We start from the raw sequence: 20935 nt of genomic DNA on the forward strand, positions 1-20935 counted from the left end.
AAAGGCACCTGGAACAGTTCTTTGCTCAAAAAGATAAAAAGTTTTGGGAAGATGGAATTATGAAGTTGCCTGAAAAATGGCAGAAGGTAGTGGAACAAAACGGTGAATATGCTGTTCAATAAAGTTCTTGGTGAAAATGAAAAATGTATACACACACACACAGCCAACTCTGAAAGAGTTACAGAACAACTTCACCATCCCTGGACACTATTTTTCCAATATGCGAAGCATAAGATGGGTTCTGCAAATATTTAACTTTCATTTAATTAGTTAACAAGACTGGACATTTTCCCATGTGTTTGCTATTAAAATACTACATTTTGTAACATGGAAATAGGTCCTAAGATCTGCATTATTTGACAAGAGTCTCTCTTGGCCCCTCAGATACTTTGTAGCTAAAAAGAGGATGCAAAGCATGTAGAGAAATTGCCGGTAATCCCCAGCTGGCTTTGAAAGAAGAATTATGGATCTTAGACACCTTTATTTCCCCTGAAAACGAATTTTAACATAGTTTCTAACTTATTATCTATTCTCTCATCTATTGTGATAGCAGTGATGTGCTACTGAATTTAACCACTCCAAGTGTGTGAACGTGTGTGTGTGTGTATGTGTGAATGTGCGCATTCTTGCATGCATGTAAGTCCAAGGAAAAGTATTCTTACGCATGTGAGAAAGTATAAACAAGGAGCTAAAAGACAAAAAGAAATACTCAGTTTGATATTACAAGGACTATGGTTTTTACTCACTGTACTATCTATGGAAAAGTATTTAAGAATAAGGCTTTCTGTAATCTTCTACTTTGTGATTAAAAATCAAGATTCTTGATCTTTTTTTGTTAAAATCACTTGCCTGATCTGTGTAAATAAAAAACTCTCAATTTCCACCTAAGGTGTATTTTTCTAATCAAGCCCACCAAAACTGGAGATCCTTTAATATATGGTCAAATTTAAACTGGATTTTATTACCACATGCTGGAATCCCAAAGAGTCTGTCTTAATAACCTTTTCAGAGTGTGCATTACATATAACCTGGGGATAATGAAATACAATTATATGTTCTTTAATAAGTTACTTCAAGTTATCACCTACATGTTTACTGAAGATGATTAACATCCTTCCTCCTGAGGTTTTTCATAATACCATTTCATTTTCAAAATGGTTCCCCTACTCCACAACACATTTTTTTTAACCTGATTCATAGCTGCCACTATAAATTGAATTTTCATTTTGACTAAATTTGTAATTATCAGAAACAACACATTACAAAAACATTTTAAGTCAGTAAGTATTCTATATAAAATAGAATTGTTTTGTTTTGTTTTTACCAGAGTCCGGCAAAGAATTAAGATCTGCACACAACACCAGTGGAATAGTTCCAAATTCTCCCAATGCACTGGACTGGAGGCTTCTCGAGGCTTTATCAATGATGTTCTTCACTTCTGAGAGGAACATCATTGTTTGAACCAACTTCACATCAGAGTATTCAGGGTCCCAGTGCATATGAGCATTAGCCACGAGAATAAGTTGTTTTTCTGTTCCAAGATGTGGCTTTCCAGCTATATTAGATAAAAAGAAAACAAACAAACAAAACCTGTCCATAACCCCATATATGCTCACAGGGTCTGAAAGCAAGTAATATCTCAGAATCTTGGGAATAATAAAGAAGGCTAAAATTTAGTTAACAATCTCCCACCTGATGACTGATCTACCCTACAACAAACCTGAGAAATAGACATCTAACCTCTCGGTTGAGTACTTCCAGCATAGGGTATTCACTACTTGAACAGAGACAGCCCATTCTATTTGGGACAGCTTGATTTTTAAATAGTTCCATCTCCTTAAAACTTCTGGTCTTCTAGATGTCCTAAATTGAGCATCATAAAATTAAATTGACACCCTTTTTCTTAAGATATATTTAAGATAGTCACTAAGTTCCATCTTTCATCTTTTCTATCCCTCAGATTAAATATCCCCATTTCCAGCTGTTCCTCAAGTGACAGAAGTTTTCAGTTCTTAGCATGATGGTCACTCTAAATATACATTTAATTTGAAATAAGTGGTCCATTTCTCCAAAACTCAAGACCTTTAAAATAATGACTAAAAGGTCAGGAAGAGAAGAAGTCAGCATACAGAATATTCTTGTTGCCAAGAAATTATATAAGTGTATGGAGTTCTTCTCTCTGAGCAGTCATTTTAACTAATATTTACTTCAGCATTTTATGTGAAAAATTCTTGAGGAGAAAAGAAAGCTGTTTTTTTCCTTTGGCTTTACCCCTTTTAAGATTTGAAATACTTTTCTGGGCAATGCTTCCTCATCTTGAGCTTTGTGGTAAAGATAAATGGATATAAGGTTTTAGAATCTAAGATTTAAATTCTGAGTTTCTTCAGGTGTTAGACAAGACTATTAATATGTAACAAATTTTCTGTTTTCTATTAAATTTTGGAGGTCAATTTCATAGGAAGTGGAAAGGTCACTCACATGACATTTCAATCAATTCTTTTCGAAGTTCTAGCAGTACAGCAACTCCAATGTTATCTTTTGTCATGACTCTGTTCAGCATAGCTTCAGACCCTTCTGAATTTGCCATTGCTAGCTGATTAAATTCAACAGTGTGTTTCTGAACCAAAGTAAATCTAAAACAAAAACAAAAATAAAAACACACACATAAATATAAAATTGAGAATACCAAGACATTAGCTTTGTGGAAAATGCAATCTTCCCAAACTTCCTTAACAGATATGATGGCATGTAAATTACATTATGGAAAATCCTCCACACTTAACACCAAGCTTCCCATGTCCATTTAAGTTGTTCTCAGTCTGTTACGGATACAAATAACATTTTGATAAACTTTTACAACTTAAGATAATGTAGTCATCTTCTGTTTAGGTTTCACATTGGAAAATTCCATCTTACAATTTTAAAATAATTCTCTTCCTAAGTACAGGCTTAAGAATCTCTCCACCATCCCAGAGGGAATGCAATTACAAGGTGTTTCAAGTAACAGTTGGAGTTAAACCCTAGCAAACACCTAAAGAAACAGCAGCACTTTCAACATGTCCTCCAAAACACTATTTCTGATGAATCAAAACAAAACCCTCTAAGTCAACAGTACTGTTTTCTTGAGTAATAATGTAACGCCTCATTCTCTTACTTGCCAACTAATTTCCATTCCCTTGGCCCCCACCCTGCAAACAGAGAAAGTTTTCTTTTTAAGAAATAAGATGACTGGGAATTCCCTGGCGGTCCAGTAGTTAGGATTCTGCACTTCCACTGCAGGAGGCAAGGTTCGATGCCTGGTCTGGGAACTAAGATCCTGCATGCCATGTGGCTCAGCCAAAAAAAAGAAAAGAAAGAAAGAAAGAAGACGACTTACTTTTCTGTCTTAAAGAATATTGCACAGCCATCAACATGTTTTCTTTCTTGTTCTGACATTGTCCTAGCTCTAGATTTAGGACTAAAGAATCCATTATAGCCACGTTCTTTCAGTTCTACCAGAAAAAAACTGTAATACTGTTCTGTTTCAACCTCCTGAAAAATTGTAAATAGCAGAGTTATTTCATAAGACAAAAATCAGTCCTATGCATTACCTTTATATGTACAGTTTGAGAGCTTAAAATAATTTCAAAGGACTGATCTGCAGAATGAAGAATTACATTTTTTTGATGTAATTTACCTGAAACCAATCAGAACACCTACTTGTCATTTTACAGGTACCAGTTGATAAGGTCAATTCTTTGTTTAGGAGTAAAGAATAGAAAGACATACACCCCTGTACATATATATTTCCTTATATTTTAGAATTGGCATAGAACAAAAATCAGAGAGGTAACAGGAACTCCACAGATCAAATTTCATGCCACAAGGAGAGTGACTTGCCCAAGGTCATCTAAGTTATTATGAGAGTTGGACTGAGAACCCAGTTACTGTGCACCAGGTTCAATGCCCTTTCCACTTTGACCTAACTATTCAATTACCACTGGTAGTAAAGCAAAATTATACCTTGATAGTGCCACAATTTCAGTAACATTGCCACCCAATTAAAAAATAGTGTACAGGGGCATCAGGGAGGAAAAAGTAAACATTTAGCTGTCATAGCAAACACTTAAAACCCAGCTTAACCCATTTGCTTAATTTGGCAGCACACTGCTACAAAGCACAGCAGGCAGTGAATGCTCCCAGAATTCACTAAATACAGAAAAAGTCCATATTTTAAGAACTGCTAAAGCTAGGACTTCAAATGTGTCAGTGTAATGCGTTCCCAAGCTGTTCCTTGCTTGATCAATGTTGGGGCATTTCTGCAATTTAAACAAGTGCTCTTCTGATGACTCACCTGAAGACTTATGACATCAGCATTGCAACTCAAGATTTCTTGAATAATGGCCTTTTTCCTGTAGTCCCAATTTAGTGCCCATGATGGACAGTAGCCATATAACTGCCGGGTCGCATATTTATCACAAAGAACATTATAGCACATGACAGAAAACAAGGCTGTAGGAAAGATAACTTTACTTATTCACACACGTGGCAGAAAAAAAAAAACATAATTAATTTCAATAGTTTTCACTTAAATGCTAAGTTTGACTTTATTCATTCAATATATATTCACTGAAAAGCTACTATATGCCAGACATGGCATAAGTAATGTTAGAAAATAAATGAAGGACAGGTATGTGAACAAATTATAATATAAATAAATAATGTGTCTCCTGCTACAGAGGTACACACAGAAGGTTCAAAAACTAACAGAATACGATCTTAAGTCCTTCAGCCTCTAAGACCAGGGCTCCTCATTTCTATGTTCCCTCCACCACTTCAACAATTGTTAATGTAGAATGTGGAAATCTGACAGGTAGTTTTCTTAACAGGCATCTCTACTTTTCTTCTACAGAGCAACTACTATTAATTCACATGAAAGAAAAGGGGTATTATAGACCAAATCCTGTTGCACACATCACAGAAGTGCTCAAACTATTTTCATAGAATTTTAAAAGGAGATTAGAGGTCATTAGTTCGATTTCTCTTTCAAGTAGGTGTTTTGGCTATCTTAAACTTTTGTATTATCAAATACATCTGGAACACAGTACAGTTTGGAAACTTACAGTATAGAAAGATTTTGGTGTATTTATTATAACTGAATTTGATCAATACTTTAGAGCAGAGTTCCTCAACAGCAGCACCTCTGATCTCTAGCCACAAGATGCCAAGAGCACTTCTACCAGTTGTTAACAATCAGAAAATATCTCCAGGCATTGCCAAATGTCTTTGGGGGGATAAAATTGCCTCTGGTTGAGAAGTACTGCTTTATACCAAACTTTCCGTACCATAGTATAGAGACCAGGTAAACAAGTCTTCGTTATTATCTCCCAAACCAAATCAACCTTAAGCATTCTACTGTAACACTGCCCAAAATCTAAAGCATACCAACAATACTATTAGGTTTACAAAGAAAAAGTAAAAATAAGATTTAAAAAATTAGGCTACCAACCAGTTGGCCGTGTTCTGTCTGGTTCTTGTAACATAATCCAAGATCTTGGAGGTGGTTGTTCTGTTGAAACTAGTTGAATATAAAACACAAAATTAAACAATATTCTTACATGTCTTTCTAAAAAAAATGGTTTAATCAAATGACCACTTACTTCTTTTTGCAGTACCTGCCAAATTATCAAGCAAATAGTTCAGTAGCCTTCTTGTTCCATCTGGTTCCAGATAGAGGTTCAATATATCCTGGGTAAGTGGATTTCCTGGAAATGTTTTTTAAATAGGTAAAATGAAACCAAGACAAATACTAAAATATTTCAAAACTGAAAAATATACCAAAATTATCAGATCATCTATAACAATGTATATTAACTATATATATTAACCATATATATAACTGTATATAAAAAATTATATATTAACTCAACATACCAAACTAGAATATTATTTTTTTCAGCTTTTGATGTGAAGAATAAAAATGATTCATACCACATTCTATAGAAGTATCCAAAAAATGATTATTAATAGACTGATGTCAATATAGAAGATATCTAATAGTGCTCTGCATCTGACCCTGCCTCATCAACACTTTCATAATGATCAAAAGAGAGTAAAACTGGATTGGGGAAGAGGTGGAAGAAGGACTAGGCAAAGGAAAGGTGAGAGCCAATATAATGAATCACAGAATCAAAATTTAAGAACGCTACAAAGTTAATAAGAAAACAGCCTAATGACAAATGCAGTCTAGCACTTAGAATTTTTAAAATTCTAATGAATAAAGTAACAGGATGGGACAGACTTGGTTTAAGATTAAGCCACTAATGAAGGGGAAAACCCCAGGGCAGTGATCCAACAGTAAATTCAATCACTGTTTCGTAAGTGCCAAAAATGAAAGCAAATGCAATGATTTACATGTATTGTTAATAGTCTCAAATTCTCTCAGAAGGACTTCTTATGTACAAGTAACAGCACAGTACACTGTTTCAAAAGCAAAGTTCCTATCCATGCTCCATTTTAAGAAAGACTAATAAATTCTATAGATGGAAGATAGGTAAAATGATGAGAGATCTTAGCCATTCCAAATTAAAAAAAAAAAAAAAAAAAAGGTATGGAATATAAGAATGATCACCACACAGAGAAAAAAGCGTTTTTTTCCTTTTCTCTTGTGAAAGAGTAGACTCAAAAGGCAGAATGAGGACCAAGCTCAGAATAGAAGTGTTTGTTAAACATTAGAATTATTTAAGATGAAATGCCCTGACCTGTGAGGTAGTGGAGTATCCTTCATTAAAAGCTGGATTACACGGATGGGAAGAATCCTAAGTTAGGATTTTAAGAACTGTAAAGGTAAAAACATGCTCCTATAAGTGCAAAGTATATATTTGTAGGAAGACAAGTAACAATAGTATCATTCCCCATATGTGTACAGTTCTTTACAGCTACCAGAGTCCTGAAATTTTCATTTAGTCACAATCCTTTGAGACAGGTAGCTATAACCTGAAAGTTACCAGGACCCTGTTAAGGATATCTCGAGAAAATGAAGTCAACCAAAAAACTTCTCAGTACCAGGTAAGCATACCATTCTAACTAGACCCACATTACTGCTGTATTTTTACTACTTTCTAGTGCAAAAGTATTTAAAGGTAACTGCTGAGTACTTATAACTATGTGATGATCCTCCCTTCTAAGATCTTTCTATAAAATTAAAAACGATCCCCAAACCCAAACATCTATTTTTGACTCTCTAATAAATGCATGAAGCCAAATGGTATATTTCCCCCAACATCTGCTTGTTCTTTGGAATTCCTTTAAATTTAAAATTAATCTACTTTTCATTGCCTAGAAAAATAATACACATAGGGTAAACTTAACAAGTACAATACAATTCTGGAATTAAAACATGATATTGAGTCTCAGAACTAAGGAACAAAAGTGAATGAGAGAAGTCGTTTCTGGAAAGATGAAGTAAACATACTTTTCCCTATTTCTCCTGCTGAATACAACTAAAATCCCATTAATTATGTGTAAAGAAATGTAAGACTCTGAAATGCGGTAAGAAGGCAGAATGTTCAGAGACCTCAGGACCTGAGGAACAACACAGTGGTGAATTCCTTGGGTTTACTCTTTGTCTCATATATCCCAGACACAGAGCTAAGAAGCCAGCAACACAGACACACCAATGGGTACAGAAAAAAAAATTCCAACAAAAGCCAAAGGGCCAGGAAAGGGCAGCCTAACAAAACAAAACTTTTAGATAGTAACAGCTCTACTACAGCTAAACACCAAAGAAACATACATGGCATCCTCTCTACTCATGCCAGCAAAGACCAAGCAGGGAGCTTAGACTTCCACCCTTATGAGGAAGTAAGGAGGTACCCCAACACCCCTAGCAGGGTAGCGTCAGAGAAGGCCAAGAAGGTAGCTGGGACTTTTATCCCCTCCAGGCAGTAACAAGCACCTCCTCCTCTGCCCTGTGGTGTCAGCAGAGACCAAGAAGGGAAGCCTGGACTTCCACCCCAACCCGCAGTAATGAGGTGCTCTTCCGCCTCCTTTCTGGGGATGACATCAGAGGAGGCTGAGGAGAGTCAAGACTTTTACCATCTCCCACCAGTAATGAGGTCACCCCAATGCAGTGACTATGGAGACCACATAAGGAGCCAAAACTGCCACCTGCACCCAGCTGACCCTCAGGTGTCAACAAAGGCTAAGTGGAATCTTAACTCCTGCCTCCCCTGGCAGTAAGGAGATGGTGTTCTCCATTTTCCCTGCCACAGCAGTGTTAGAGAAAGCCAGCAAAAAGGTTTAAATAAGATCCAGAGTCTTATAACATAATGTGAATATGTCCAGCTTCAAATGAAAATCACTAATCATACCAAGAACCAGGAAAATTTCAAACTGAATGAAAAAGATAATAGATTCCAACACTGAGATGATAGAAACATTAGAATGATCTGAGCAAAACAGAGAAGGCATGATAAAAATGCTTCAATGAAAAATTACAAACATGCCTGAAATAAAACGACAAAAAAACAAGAAGACTCAGTAAACAAAAAGAAAGTTTTGGTAAACAAATGAAATGTAAAAAACCAAATGGAAATATTAAAACTGTAAAATAGGATAAATGAAGTAAAAAACTCAGTTGGATGGGTTCAACAGCAGAATGGAGGGTCAGAGGAAAGAATCAGTGAACTGGAAGATATAACACTAGAATTACGCAATCTGAACAACAGAAACAGATTGAAAAAAATAAATGAACAGAGAGCCTCAGGGACCAGTGGAACTACAACAAAAAATTTAGCATTCATGTCCTCAGAGCAACAGAAGCAGAAGAGCACAGGGCTGAAGAAGTACTAAAGAAATGGTGAAAGCTCCCCCAATTTGGCAAGAAACCTAAACCTATAGATTCAAGAAATTCAAACAGGACAAACCCAAAGGAATCTATACCAAGCAACATCATAATTAAACTTCTGAAAACTAAAGACAAAGGAAAAAATCTTGAAGGCAGCCAGAGAAAAACAACCTTATCTGTAGGGGAGAAACAATATGAATAACCACAAATTTCTCATCACAAACCAGAAGAAAGTGGCATGGTATTTTTCAAGTGCTGAAAGAAAAGAACTGTCAACCCAGAATCCTATATCCAGTGAAAATATCCTTTGGGAATGAAGGAGAAACAAAGACACTTTCAGATGACAGAGAACTAAGAGACTCTGTTGCCAGCAGACCCTCCCCTAAGAGAACCATTAATGAAAGTTCTCTAAATGGAAAGGAAATGATAATAGAAGGAACCCTGGAATATCAGGAAGGAAGAAAAAAGATTATGGTTTAATAAAGGGGGGGGCAAATATAATAGGCTTTCCTTCTCTTAAGTTTTCTAAATCATGTTTGGCAGCTAATTGGGGGAGCAGGCAAATAAAAGGTCATAAAAAGAGTTATGGTTTTTATACGTCACTCAAACTGGTAAAGTAGTAACACCAGAAGACTGATAAATTAAGTTTATACACTGAAATACCTAGAGCAACCACTGAAAAAGATAATTCAAACACATCACAGACAAATTAAAATGGAAATGTAAAAAGATGCTCAAGTAACCCATAGGAAAGCAAGAAAAAAAACAGAAAAACAAAAGGAGAACAAACAGAAAACAAAAAATAAAGTGGCAGATGTAAGCCCCAATAAATCAATAATTATAGTAAATGTAAATGGTCTAAATAAACCAATTAAAAGACAGAAAATTGGCAGAGTGGATTTAAAAACATGACCCAACTATATGCTATCAACAAGAAACTCACTTCAAATATAACAATATAAGCAGGTTGAAAGGAAAAGGATGGAAAAAAATCATGCAAACATTAGTCAGAGGAAAGCAGGAGTGACTATATTAATATCAGATCAAGTAGATTTCAGAGAAAATCACTACACTGCGAGTGGCCTTATATAACGATAAAGGGCCAATCCTCCAAGAAGAATTAGCAATTCTAAATGTGTATCTATCAAACAACAAAACTGCAAACTATTTTAAGCAAAAACAGTTCCATCCAAAAACTGATGGAACTGAAAGGACAATAGAGAACTCTACAATTACAGTTGAAGATGTCAACACCCCTCTCTCAAAAATTGATAGAACCGGACAAAAGTCCACAATACCATCAATCTAATAGATACTAGACAAATATATTGGTTCTAATTGCTATTTATACATCATCTACACAATAACAGCAGAATACAAAACTCTTGTCCAATGCCAAGGGACAAATACTAGGACAGATCATATCCTGGGCCATAAAACCAAACGTCCACAAATTTAAAAGAACTGAAATTATGTAGAATGTATTCTTCAACCACAATGGAATGACACTAAAAATCAATAACTGAAAGACAACAGGAAAATCTGCAAACACTTGGAAAATTCTGAATGATCCATGGGTCAAAGAGGAAGTCTGAAGGGAAATTTCAAAATGCACTGAGCTAGTGAAAATAAAATTTGTTGCTGGACACAGCTAAAGCAGGGCCAAGAGGGAGAGTTACAGCACTAAATGCATACATCAGAAGAAAAAAGTCCCAATTCAATAATCTAAGCTTCTACCCTAAGAACCAAGAGAAAAAGAGTAAAACAAACCCAAAGAAAAAGCAGCGTAGAAATACTAAAGAGCAGAAATCAGTGAAAATGAAAACAGAAAAATGGAGGAAAAATATTTTAAAGCTGTTTCTTTGAAAAGATCAATAAAACTGACGAACCTTTAACCAAGACTGATAAAGAAAAAGAGAGACAAAAATTACCAATATCAACAACGAAAGGGGGATAAGGCTATCACTACAGACCCTACAGAAATCAGAAGGATAAGGGAATACTATAAACAACTCTACATACATAAATTTAACAACACAGATGATATGGGCCACTTCCCTGAAAAACACAACCATCACAACTCACCCAGTAGATAATTTAATAGCACTACACCTAGTAAAGGAAATGAATTCATAATTTTAAAACTACCAGAAAAGAAATCTCCAACCCAGACTGCTGCACTGAAAAATTCTACTAAACATTTAAAAAAGGATTAACTCTAATTCTACAGAATCTCTTCTGGAAAACAGAAGATGAGGGAACACTTTCAAATTCATTTCATAAAGCTAATATCACCTTGATACCAAAACCAGGCAAAGTGAGTATAAAACAAACAAAAAACAAAACTACAGACAAATATCTCTCATGAATACAGTCAAAAATCATTAAAACATTAGCATACACTTATCAGCAATAAACAAATTATACACCATGATCAAGCGGATTTTATTCCAGGAATGCAAGCCTGGTTCAATATTCAAAAATTAATTACCAGGCTAAAGAAGAAAAATTATATATCACATCATATCAACTGATGGAGACCAAACATTTGACAAAATTAAATACCCATTCATGATTTAAAACTCTCAGAAAAAGAAGGATAGAAGGAAAAATCCTCAAATTGATAGGGCATCTACAAAATACCCATGCTAACATTATACTCAATAATGAAGACAGAATACTTTCTAAGATCAGGGAAAAGGGGGGATGTCTGCTCTCACAACTCTTATTCAACACCGTGCTGCAAGTTCTGGTCAGTGCCATAAGGCAAGAAAAAGGAAAGAAAAACATACATATTGGAAAGAAATAAACTTCTCCCTATTTGCAGGTGACCAATTTTCTACATAGAAAAAAATTTTTTAATTACCAAAAAATCTACAAAAAATAGAAAAACCAACTCCTAGAACTAGAATTGGGTTCAACAAAGTAGAAGGATACAAAATAAAAATACAAAAATCCATTATATTTCTATATACTGGGAAAGAAAACATGGACAGCAAAATTTAAAATACATTATCAAGTATAAATCTAACAAAACATTTACAGGACTTTTATACCAAAAACTACACAACAGTGATGAAAAAAATCAAAATCTAAATAGATGGAGAGACATAACACGTTCATTGACTCGAAGACTCTACATACTAAAGACGTCAGTTCTCCCCAATTTGACATACAAGTTATCAAAACCCCAGTAATATTTTTTTGTAACTATAGATAAGATTATTCTAAAATGTATATGGAAAGGCCAAAGAATTAGAATAGCTAAAACCATTCTGAAGAAGTAGGCTATAGAGGAGGAATCAGTGTATCTATTTCAAGAATTATTACCCTATTTCAAGTTCCAAAAACTACGTGATATTGGCAGAAACACAGACACACAGATCAATGAAAAGAACAGAGAATCCACACAGATTTGTCCAATTGTCCAGTGCAAAAGCAATTCAGTGGAGGACAGACTTTTCAACAAATCTTGCTGGAGCAACTGGACATGCACGAGCAAAAAACAAACCTTGAATTAATCCTCACGTCTTTTCACTCAAAATGGATTACAGACTTAAATGTAAAACAAAATCATAAATCTTTTAGTACAAAAAACTGGAGAAAATCTTTGGGATCTAGAGCTATTTCAAAGAGTTCTTAGACTTGACATCAAAAGCAAGAGCCATAAAAGGAAAAACTGAAAAACTGGATTTCGTCAAAATTAAAATTTTCCTACATAAAAGACCCTGTGTGGTATTGTGATTTATATTAAGAAATATATATTTGGTTTTCATCCACTGTTCCTGGCACACATATCCTAAAACCTCTGATATTTCCTAAGTGATCAGAGTGATAAAGATGCCTCGTTATGTTAATGAGGTGACTTTTGGCCTTACCTGAAAGACGGGGCTGGTTGCCAAGAGAACCCACTATGTGATTAGAGAGTTGGAACTTTCAGTCCCACCCTGCTAAAGGGAGAGAGGCTGGAGGTTAAACCAATCACCATCAATGGCCAATGATCTAATCAATTATGCCTATGTAATGAAGCCTCCATAAAAACCTGAAAGGATGGGGCTCAGAGACCTCTGGGTTGGTGAACATGTGGAGATTCAGGGAGAGTGGTGTGCCTGGAAGACGGCATGGAAGCTCTGTGCCCTTTCCCCATAACTTGGCCTATGCATTTCTCCAATTTGGCTATTCCTGAGTTATATCCTTTCACAATAAACAGGTAATCTAGTGAGTAAATGGGTTATCTGAGTTCTGTGAGTCACTCTAGCAAGTTAATCAAACCCAAGGAGGGGGTCATGGGAACCTCCAATCTGTAGCTGGTTGGTCAGACACACAAGCACAGATGACAACCTGGGTTGTGACTGGCATCTGAAGTTGGAAGGAAAGGGGAAAGGGGCAGTCTTGTAGGACTGAGCCCTTTACCTATGGAAACTGATGCTATCTCTAGGTAAGTAGTGTCAGAACTGAGTTGAATTGTAGGACACCCAGCTAGTGTCCTAGAATTGCTTGTTGGTGTTGGGGGAAATCACCCACCCACCCTCCCACCCTATTAAGTGGATGAAAAGACAGGCTATATACTGGGAGAAAATATTTGCAAATCACATATTTGACAAAACCATAGTATCGAAAATATATAAAGGACTCCCAAACTTCAACAGCAAAAAAGTAAACAATCCAATTAGTGCATGGGCAAAGGAATAAGAAATATTTCACATACAATGCTATACAGAGGACAAATAAGCACATGCAAAGATGTTCAGTACCTTTAACTGTTGGGGAAATGCAAATTACAACTACAATGAGATATCACTATCCAGCTATCAGAAAGGCCAGAATAAAAACAGTGACAAAATCAAGCCTTGGTAAATTTAAGAAAATTGAAATAGTATCAAGTATCTTTTCCGACTACAATGCTATGAGACTAGATATCAATTACAGGAAAAAAATCTGTAAAAACCACAAACACATGAGGCTAAACAATACACTACTAAATAACCAAGAGATCACTTAAGAAATCAAAGAGGAAACCAAAAAATACCTAGAAACAAATGACAATGAAAACACAACGACCCAAAACCTATGGGATGTAGCAAAAGCAGTTCTAAGAGGGAAGTTTACAGCAATACAATCCTACCTCAAGAAACAACAAACATCTCAAATAAACAAACTAACCCTACACCTAAAGCATTAGAGAGAAGAACAACAAAAAAACCCCAAAGTTAGCAGAAGGAAAAGAAATCATAAAGATCAGATCAGAAAGAAATGAAAAAGAAATGGAGGAAACGATAGCAAAGATCAATAAAACTAAAAGCTGGTGCTTTGAGAAGATAAACATAATTGATAAACCATTAGCCAGACTCATCAAGGAAAAAAGGGAGAAGACTCAAATTAATAGAATTAGAAATGAAAACGGAGAAGTAACCACTGACACTGCAGAAATACAAACGATCATGAGAGATTACTACAAGCAACTCTATGCCAATAAAATGGACAACCTGGAAGAAATGGACAAATTCTTAGAAAAGCACAACCTTCTGACATTGAACCAGGAAACTGAAAATATAAACAGACCAATCACAAGCACTGAAATTGAAACTGTGATTAAAAATCTTCCAAAAAATAAAAGCCCAGGACCAGTTGGCTTCAGAGGCAAATTCGATCAAACATTTAGAGAAGAGCTAACACCTATACTTCTCAAACTCTTCCAAAATATAGTGGAGGGAGGAACAATCCCAAACTCATTCTACGAGGCCACTATCACCCTGATACCAAAACCAGACAAAGATGTCACAAAAAAAAGAAAACTACAGGTCAATATCACGGACGAACATAGATGCAAAAATCCTCAACAAAATACTAGCAAACAGAATCCAACAGCACATTAAAAGGATCATACACTATGATCAGGTGGGGTTTATCCCAGGAATGCAAGGATTCTTCAATATACACAAATCAATGTGATAAACCATATTAACAAATTGAAGGAGAAAAACCACATGATCATCTCAATAGATGCAGAAAAAGCTTTCGACAAAATTCAATACCCATTTATGATAAAAACCCTCCAGAAAGCAGGCATAGAGGGAACTTACTTCAACATAAGAAAGGCCATATATGACAAACCCACAGCCAACACCGTTCTCAGTGGTGACAAACTGAAACCATTTCCACTAAGATCAGGAACAAGACAAGGTTGCGCACTCTCACCACTATTATTCAACATAGTTTTGGAAATTTTAGCCACAGCAATCAGAGAAGAAAAAGAAATAAAAGGAATCCAAATCGGAAAAGAAGAAGTAAAACTGTCACTGTTTGCAGATGACATACTATACATACAGAATCCTAAAGATGCTACCAGACAACTACTAGAGGTAAGCAATGAATCTGATAAAGTAGCAAGATACAAAATTAATGCACAGAAATCTCTTGCATTCCTATACACTAATGATGAAAAATCTGAAAGAGAAATTAAGGAAACACTCCCATTTACCATTGCAACAAAAAGAATAAAATACCTAGGAATAAACCTACCTAAGGAGACAAAAGACCTGTATGCAGAAAACTGTAAGACACTGATGAAAGAAATTAAAGATGATACCAATAAATGGAGAGATATACCAAGTTCTTGGATTGGAAGAATCAACATTGTGAAAATGACTATACTACCCAAAGCAATCTACAGATTCAATGCAATCCCTATCAAACGATCAATGGCATTTTTCACAGAACTAGAACAAAAAATTTCACAATTTGTATAGAAACACAAAAGACCACGAATAGCCAAAGCAATCTGGAGAAGGAAAAACGGAGCTGGAGGAATCAGGCTCCCTGACTTCAGACTATACTACAAAGCTACAGTAATCAAGACAGTATGGTACTGGCACAAAAACAGAAATATAGATCAATGGAACAGGATAGAAACCCATGCACGTATGGTCACCGTATCTTTGATAAAGGAGGCAAGAATATACAATGGAGAAAAGGCAGCCTCTTCAATAAGTGGTGCTGGAAAAATGGACAGCTACTTGTACAAGAATGAAATTAGAACACTCCCTAACACCATACACAAAAATAAACTCAAAATGGATTAAAGACCTAAATGTAAGGCCAGACACCATCAAACTCTTAGAGGAAAACCTAGGCAGAACACTCTATGACATAAATCACAGCAATATCCTTTTTGGCCCACCTCCTAGAGAAATGGAAATAAAAACAAACAAATGCAACCTAATGAAACTTAAAAGCTTTTGCACAGCAAAGGAAACAATAAACAAGACAAAAAGACAACCCTCAGAATGGGAGAAAATATTTGCAAATGAAGCAACTGACAAAGGATTAATCTCCAAAACATACAAGCAGCTCATGCAGCTCAATATCAAAAAAACAAACAACCCAATCCAAAAATGGGCAGAAGACCTAAATAGACATTTCTGCAAAGAAGATATACAGATAGCCAACAAACACATGAAAGGATGCTCAACATCACTAATCATTAGAGAAATGCAAATCAAAACTAGTGAGGTATCATCTCACACCGGTCAGAATGGCCATCATCAAAAAGTCTACAAACAATAAATGCGGGAGAGGGTGTGGAGAAAAGGGAACCCTCTTGCACTGTTGGTGGGAGTGTAAATTGATACAGCCACTATGGAGAACAGTATGGAGGTTCCTTAAAAAACTAAAAATAGAACTACCATACGACCCAGCAATCCCACTACCAGGCATATACCCTGAGAAAACCATAATTCAAAGAGTCATGTACCACAATGTTCACTGCAGCTCTATTTACAATAGCCAGGACATGGAAGCAACCTAAGTGTCCATCAACAGATGAATGGATAAAAATGTGGCACATACATACAATGGAATATTATTACTCAGCCATAAAGAGAAACAAAATTGAGTTATTTGTAGGGAGGTGGATGGACCTAGAGACCGTCACACAGAGTGAAGTAAGTCAGAAAGAGAAAAATAAATACCGTATGCTAACACATATATATGGAATCTAAAAAAAACAAAAAATGGTCCTGAAGAACCTAGGGGCAGGACAGGAATAAAGACACAGATGTAGAAAATGGACTTGAGTACACCGGGAGGGGGAAGGGTAAGCTGGGACAAAGGGAGAGAGTGGCATGGACATATATATATACACTACCAAATGTAAAACAGAAAGCTAGTGGGAAGCAGCCACATAGCACAGGGAGATCAGCTCAGTGCTTTGTGTCCACCTAGAGGAGTGGGATAGGGAGGATGGAGGGAGGCGCAAGAGGGAGGAGATATGGGGATATATGTATATGTATTGCTGATTCACTTTGTTATACAGCAGAAACTAACACACCATTGTAAAGCAATTTTACTCCAATAAAGATGTTAAAAAAAAAAAAAACCAACAGTGACAATACCAAACGCCAATAAGGATGCAAAGAAACTGGATCACTCATTTATTACTGGTGAAAATGTAAAATAGTACAGCCACTCTGGAAAACAACCTGGCAGTTTCTTTAAAAAACTGACCATGAAACTAACCTATGACCCAGCAACTGCACTCCTGGGCATTTATCTTAGAGAAATGAAGACTTACATTCACACAATAACCTGCTCACAGAATGTTAACAGCAGCTTCATCTGTAACAGCAAAATACTGGAAACCACCCAGATGTCCTTAAACAGGTCAATGGTTAAACAACCTGTGATACATCCATACCAAGGAATACTACTCATCAATATAAAGGAGCAAACACCCAACAACCTGGGTGAATCTCCAAAGAATTAACCTTGGGTGGGGGGAGGGGAACCCAATCTCAAAAGGTTACACACAGCATGATTCTATGTATATATTATTTTTGAAATAACAAAATTATAGAAATGGATAACATATCAGTGGTTGTCAGAAGTTAAGGAGTGAACTGGGGCAAGAGGAAAGCAAGTGTGGCTATCAAAGGGCAACATAAGGGATCCTTCGGTGATGGAACTGTTCTGTACCTTGACTGTATCAATGTCAATATCCTGGTTGTGATGCTGTACTACAGTTTTTGTTTTGTTTTGTTTTGGTTTTGTTTTGTGTTTTCTGGCTGCGGTGGGTCTTCGTTACTGCGTGCAGGCTTTCTCTAGTTGCAGTGAGCGGGGGCTACTTTTTGTTGTGGTGCGCGGGCTTCTCATTGCGGTGGCTTCTCTTGTTGCGGAGCACAGGCTCTAGGTGCGTGGGCTCGGTAGTTGTGGCTCGCGGGCTCTAGAGTGCAGGCTCAGTAGTTGTGGCGCACGGGCTTAGTAGCTCCTCAGCATGTGGGATCTTCCCGGACCAGGGCTTGAACCTGTGTGTCCTGCACTGGCAGGCGGATTCTTAACCACTGCGCCACCAGGGAAGTCTATGTACTAGTTTTGAAAGATGTTCTCACTGGGGGGAAATTGGTAAAAGGCACATGGATTGTTCCCTGCATTATTTCTTACAGGTTCATGTAAATCTCTTATCTCAAAATAAAAAAAATGAATACACTATCTAAGGTTCTAGTCCTATCTTTCACAGTAGAACAATTTTGAAGAACATGGAAAAATGTAAAAAAATAAAAATAAAAGGGACGCATGCTAGCCCTATGCAATCAACTTTAAAGAAAATGATATGAACTGATTCACAAGGCAGAAATACTTTGGCTCTGTACAAATGGATAATATAGCAAATAGATGTGATTTCTGAACTAAGTGATACATTTTCTCTTCCAAATAATTAACTGGTGCCATGAGAAATCATGAAAGAAGTTTTCAGAGAGCAAGGAAAATGTAACTGTTTTAAGAAGTAGCTAGCACAGCATTAAAGTGTAAGTTGCAAAGCTCAGGAAAATAACATAGGATTTATCTTAAAAAGGTGAAATCAAGTGAAAAGACTGCTATTGTAGACAGACGTGTAACAATATCCAACAGAATAGCTGAGATAAACAAATTATCTCGGTGAAACTATACTTCCAAGAAAGAAACATAAAGGCATAAATGTCCAACAGTAAAGGATCTTTCTGAAGTGGAAGACCAAGGACTAATCAAAAACAAATGTGCCATAAAGACTTCCCTACCTGGCCCCAGCGTTTACTTAAATCAGTGTGAAAATTTGTGAACAATGACCCTAACTTCAAATAAAGTTTGTAAATCCTTAGAGAAATGAATACAGATTAAGGTTTATAAAATATATACTATAAGATTACAAAACCTTGAACCAGAAGGACATACAACAGTAGCTGCCTCTGGGACAAGAAAGAGACTAGAAGAGGAACAAAGAGGGCCTTAATGTTCTGTAATGTTCTATTTCTTTTGCATTAAAAAACAGACACAAAAGTGACAAAATATTAATTGTTAATTCTGGTAGTCTGTATATGAATTACACTTTGCTACATTTTATATTTTTGTTTTTCAAATTTAAAAATAGGAAAATAAGAATAAATTAGACTTATCATGGGGAGATACAACAGAAAAGGCATTTATTTGCAGCTCACATTTCCCTGACTTCCATTTTAAGAGGCCTCAGCCAGTATAGCCCATACAGACAAAAACTTTCCAAAGAATGATTTATAAAGCTGATGTTTGTTGAACATGGTTTTACATATATTTGTAAATGTATTATTTGCATTTTTCCATTTGTTTTTGTGAACAATACCATTACTTTTATAATATGAAATGGATTTACAGAAATAAAACCTCACTTTATAACTGTATTTTTAAGAAATAAAAGTACACTTCTTGAAGACTTCATCACGTGATTTTTTTTTTTGGGCCACACCACATAGCATGTGGGATCTTAGTTCTCCCACCAGGGATCAAACCCATGCCCCCTGCAGCGAAGGGCAGAGTCATAACCACTGGACTGCCAGGGAAGTCCCCCTGTGATCTTTTTTAAGGAATCAATTATAGAGTAAGCTGGATACATCTACAAGACTGGTGAAGAACCACAATGTGATAAAAAAATTTATAGGTTTTGACATATTATTAAAATGGGACTTTTAACCTTGCTGGTTTAAAAAAATATTTCCCAATAGTTCTTACTAGGTTAATTATGTCCCCGAGTTCTAACATATTAGTAAAGTCCTTATAAATCAATTTTATTTTTGATTTTTAAAGAAGTGCTTAAATACTGGTCTTTATTAGAGGATCCAAATAGATCAAAATTTTCTACTTGCTTTCTGCATTTTGTGAGAATCTCCATTTTTGAGATTTGAACATAAAACAAAAAAGCTGTTTTACAGCATGATGAAATAAAGTCTGACGTCAGGAATGTATCACCAAAACACAGAGGTGACTAAAAGAAAGGCTAGAAAAGCAAGGCTGGGCTAGGAGCAAAAAATAATAAGAAGACTAGCAGACCATCTATAGGTGAAAAAGAAAGAAAACCATTGGACTGTATCTAACAAAATGATGAACTCTGGGGAAGAGTGAACCTGCAAATCCCTGGCAAAAGGATTCCCTTTTATGGCTTCTTTAGACTCAAAGACATACATACAAACCACAAGAAGCACAAATATGGGAAGTCATACCTTTCAGGCCTAAAGTCTGCAACTGAAACAGTTTTCCCAGCTCAAAAGGTAGAACTCGTAACAGGTTGTTATTTAAATGGAGTTCCCTGTTGATGTAAAAATTCCAGGAAGTCAGAAGATATATTAACCTTTAACTAACAGCTAAAATCAACAATATAATTTCTAGGAATATAAGATATAAGTTCCTAAGAATACAAAATTTAGTATTATATGCCAATGTCTAGTATAGTGCTTCTTAAATCATATGTGGTTAAAAAAACAAACAAACAAAAAAGACACAACAAAAAACCCCAAACTGCCACAGACCAATACATTTGTAAAACACAGGAAAAAAATCAATTACTATAAAAATGTGATGAGAAAAAAAAAAGACCAACAAAATATAAGCCTCAATTTTTTTAAGGGTATTGGATTCAAAAGACACTTGCTGTGTATCTCACTGCAGGCTGGTGACACAGTTTGAAAATGGCACAGTCCAGATACCACCCTGAGAGAACTGGTCTAGCATACATGGAGGTCTACTACACATGTTTAAGAAAGTGGAAATGATAAAACAGCCTAACATGTGAATTGTTAAAAGAAAATTTAAATGATCATACAGTAC

General features: G+C 35.9%; 1 protein-coding gene across 7 annotated transcripts in view; it reads right to left on the bottom strand.

The window, feature by feature from the left end:
• CNOT6 (CCR4-NOT transcription complex subunit 6) overlaps nucleotides 1-20935 on the bottom strand; it is a 75172-nt gene that overhangs the window by 16218 nt on the left and 38019 nt on the right. For 2 of the 7 annotated variants that reach the window (XM_082379336.1, XM_082379332.1), the window contains exons 4-10: nucleotides 20332-20417; nucleotides 5640-5744; nucleotides 5489-5557; nucleotides 4334-4506; nucleotides 3377-3531; nucleotides 2479-2633; nucleotides 1325-1555 (exon numbers count right to left, since the gene is read on the bottom strand). In XM_082379336.1, coding sequence (XP_082235462.1) covers nucleotides 1325-1555; nucleotides 2479-2633; nucleotides 3377-3531; nucleotides 4334-4506; nucleotides 5489-5557; nucleotides 5640-5744; nucleotides 20332-20417 — 974 coding nt within the window. The remainder of the gene's footprint in view (nucleotides 1-1324; nucleotides 1556-2478; nucleotides 2634-3376; nucleotides 3532-4333; nucleotides 4507-5488; nucleotides 5558-5639; nucleotides 5745-20331; nucleotides 20418-20935) is intronic. The other 5 variants (XM_082379335.1, XM_082379334.1, XM_082379333.1 and 2 more) reach the window with 5 other exon arrangements.

Source organism: Balaenoptera borealis, assembly GCF_965194805.1.
Source record: "Balaenoptera borealis genome assembly, chromosome: 2".
Lineage (NCBI taxonomy): Eukaryota > Metazoa > Chordata > Mammalia > Artiodactyla > Balaenopteridae > Balaenoptera > Balaenoptera borealis.